The sequence below is a fragment of the Otolemur garnettii genome, unplaced genomic scaffold (genome assembly GCF_000181295.1).
Source record: "Otolemur garnettii isolate 467f Iridium unplaced genomic scaffold, OtoGar3 scaffold00087, whole genome shotgun sequence".
Taxonomy (NCBI): Eukaryota; Metazoa; Chordata; class Mammalia; order Primates; family Galagidae; genus Otolemur; species Otolemur garnettii.
Genome location: NW_003852482.1, coordinates 8,062,906 through 8,065,621, shown reverse-complemented (window position 1 = coordinate 8,065,621; position 2,716 = coordinate 8,062,906). Strand labels below are relative to the sequence as shown.

The 2,716-nt window shown below is 58.6% G+C and overlaps 1 protein-coding gene across 1 annotated transcript in view; it reads right to left on the bottom strand.

Annotated features, from left to right (window-relative positions):
• Positions 1-865: 865 nt before the first annotated feature.
• The window catches only part of IER5L (immediate early response 5 like), a 2,727-nt gene continuing 876 nt past the window's right edge, over positions 866-2,716 (bottom strand). The window contains exon 2 of the mRNA XM_012808213.2: positions 866-2,715. Coding sequence (XP_012663667.1) covers positions 2,147-2,715 — 569 coding nt within the window. The 3' untranslated portion in view covers positions 866-2,146. The remainder of the gene's footprint in view (position 2,716) is intronic.

Sequence of the window (2,716 nt, the reverse complement as noted above, 5' to 3'; positions counted from 1 at the left end):
AAGCAAGCTGCTACTTTGCTTTATTTTTTTCGTTCGTTCTTTCCTAACCCCTCTTTGCAAAGCTGGAGCCACCCCGCGCGCCCCCAGGCCGGCGCCACGGCTGCAGATGTGAATTTGGTTCCTGTGGGGAGAACGCAAGCTTCCCCCGGGCCTTGGCACATTCTCCCACTCTGAGGTCATTCCGTAGGTGGTCAGAAGGGAGAGCGCGCCTGGAGCCTTCCTGCCTCCATCCACTGGGGAGGGGAGGGAAGAGAAGCGGGCGGGAGGGAGAGGAGAGGGAGAGGGGAGGAGCGCGAGGAGGGAGGGAGAGAGACGCAGCCGCCAGCACACCACCAAGTGGCACCGAGCAGTGATAACAAACTCAACTTAAAAAAAAAAAAGGAAAAAAAGAAAAGGAAAAAAACTTCCCCAAGTTGCAGCCGGAGACGTGCGGACGTGCGGGCGGAGACGCAGGCCAGGGAGTGTGGGTGGCCCTTAAGTCCCCCAGCGTTCTCCAGCTGCTCTCCCTGGCCAGAGAGCTCAGACTTGAGGCTGACCAGGCCCTGTGCCTCTGGACGAGCAGGAAATGTGCTGCAGGCTGGTTCGGATTCCTGCTCAGACCCCGTGGGCGGCCGGTTCCCATGGGGGGGTAGGACCCCCTGAATAGGGGGGCCCTAGGGGCGTGCAGTAGGGATTCATACCCAGTAACCAACATCACTCTCCCTTCCCTCTCCCAGCCCCCTGGCCCTGAGGATGTGGACAGATCCCGCCCACCCAGGCCCAAGAGAGCTGGGATTTACTTGGGGGAGGGAATCTCTCCCCACGTCCCTCTATTCCTCCCCACTGTCCCTAGGCCGATCTAAAATCAAGGCACCTTCATCCTTTATAATCGACTTTTTATTAAGATTATAAATTTAAACAAATAATCTGAACAGTTTTACCCGGTGATATACAATTCAGTATGCACAAAAATACAGGGGAAATGAGGAAGAAGGGCCGAAAAGGGAAGGTTGGCAACTTGTTTTGGAGTCCACATGGTGCTGATGGCAGAGAACCAGAGGGGCTGCAGACAAACCCCACCTTTTTACAACAAAAGGCTTTTAAATTAAACAAAATCTATAGAGCTGAAGACACAGACGGGGTTCTCACAGGCTCGAACAATGCTGGTTTCATGAAATGCAACCAAAGGCTGGATGAGGGCAGTGCAATTTAGAAGCACACACAAACACCACAGCTGACCAGGAACTTAGTGAAAAGTCTCCAACGCAGTCGGCGGTCCCGGCCCCTCCCTCCCCGGGGGCCTCCGGGGATCCAGGTGAAGGAATCGACTTCCTTTTTTGTTTAGTGAGGACCGCAGTGCTGGGCATGATGGGAAATGTAGTCCGTCGTGCCCGCCCCCCACCCTTTCCCCAAACAGTGTCCGAAGAGTGTCGGGGTGTCAGGCGCGACCCGCGAGTCCGGGAGACGGATGGAGGAGGGGAGAACGGAGTCAAAGGGGCGGAGAGAAGAGGGGTTCAAGACACCCGCCCCGGGAAGAAAAAAAAAAAAAGTTGAAGTGTTTTCATTTCTGCCTTCTCATTTTGAGAACTTTGGAGTCCGCCCCCAGAGAGGAAATGTGACCCAAACGTCCCTTTCGGAGATAGAGTTTGCCTTTGTTTTTGCTCAGGATTTCACAAGACCCATTCCTCACCCCACGGAGGGACTCGAGAGAGCGGAACGTCGAGCTTCCCGGGTCTGACAACTGATTGGAATCTGCGTCCCGGGCCCTGCGCCCTCCAGCGCTGCGCCCCCGGCGCGCCCCGGCGGCCCGGGCGCCCTGCCTCGCCCCCGGCTGCCCGGCACCTCCTCTGGGCAGCAGCCCTCCCTCACGTGGCAGTCTCCTCGCTAAACACCACTGCAATCACTACAATAAAAAGAAAAAAAAAAAGAGTAGGAGAAACACAAAGCATACTTAAATAGGCGCTTTTTCTCTCTGCAAAAATAAAGTCCAAGATTTTAGATTTCTTTTTTTATTTTACAATTTATAAAACATCAGCCTCCCTCTGTTTGCCCCTAGCTCAGCCCCGAGTGGCCTGGCGCCCGCTAGCTCCCTCCTCTAGCCCCTTGGCCAAGTCTTTGTCTGGCCCCAGCCCCGCGGGGCCCCGGGTCCTTGTGCCCTCGGGGGTCCCTAGAAGGCGACAATGGCTCGAGTCCAGGCGCCGAGGCTGGCGAGCGCCTGCTTGGCGCACAGCTGCCCGTTGAGCGGCGGTGGCTGTTCCGAGGAGTCCGGCTGTCGGCTCACCAGCCCGGAGAACCCCGAGCCAAAGATGGAGATCAAGTTTGAGATGTTGGACGCGTCCGGGGACGAGTCTGGGCAGAAGTCCTCGAAACGGGCGCGCTTGCAGGGGGCAAACGGGGCGGCCCCGGGGGGTTCAGCCCCCAGGTCGCCTGCGTCCTCCTCGTCTTCATCCTCCTCCTCCTGGCCAGGGTAATATTTGCGCTTGCAGCCAGTGGTGGACGCCAGGCCCGGTCCCGGAGCGCCTTGGCCACAACAGGGGCAGTGGGCGGAGGCGCAGCAGTCCTGGTGCAAGTAGCCGTTCTCCACCGTAGTCACCACGTGAGTGTCCAGGTCCAGCACGGTGGTCTGGCTGCTGCAGTGCACGCCGAAGTCCGAGGGGGCCGGGTACGCGTTCCGGTAGAAGCCGGGGGAGGAGGCGGGGGCCGGGGAGGCGGGCGGAGAGGCGGCGGCGGCGGCCGG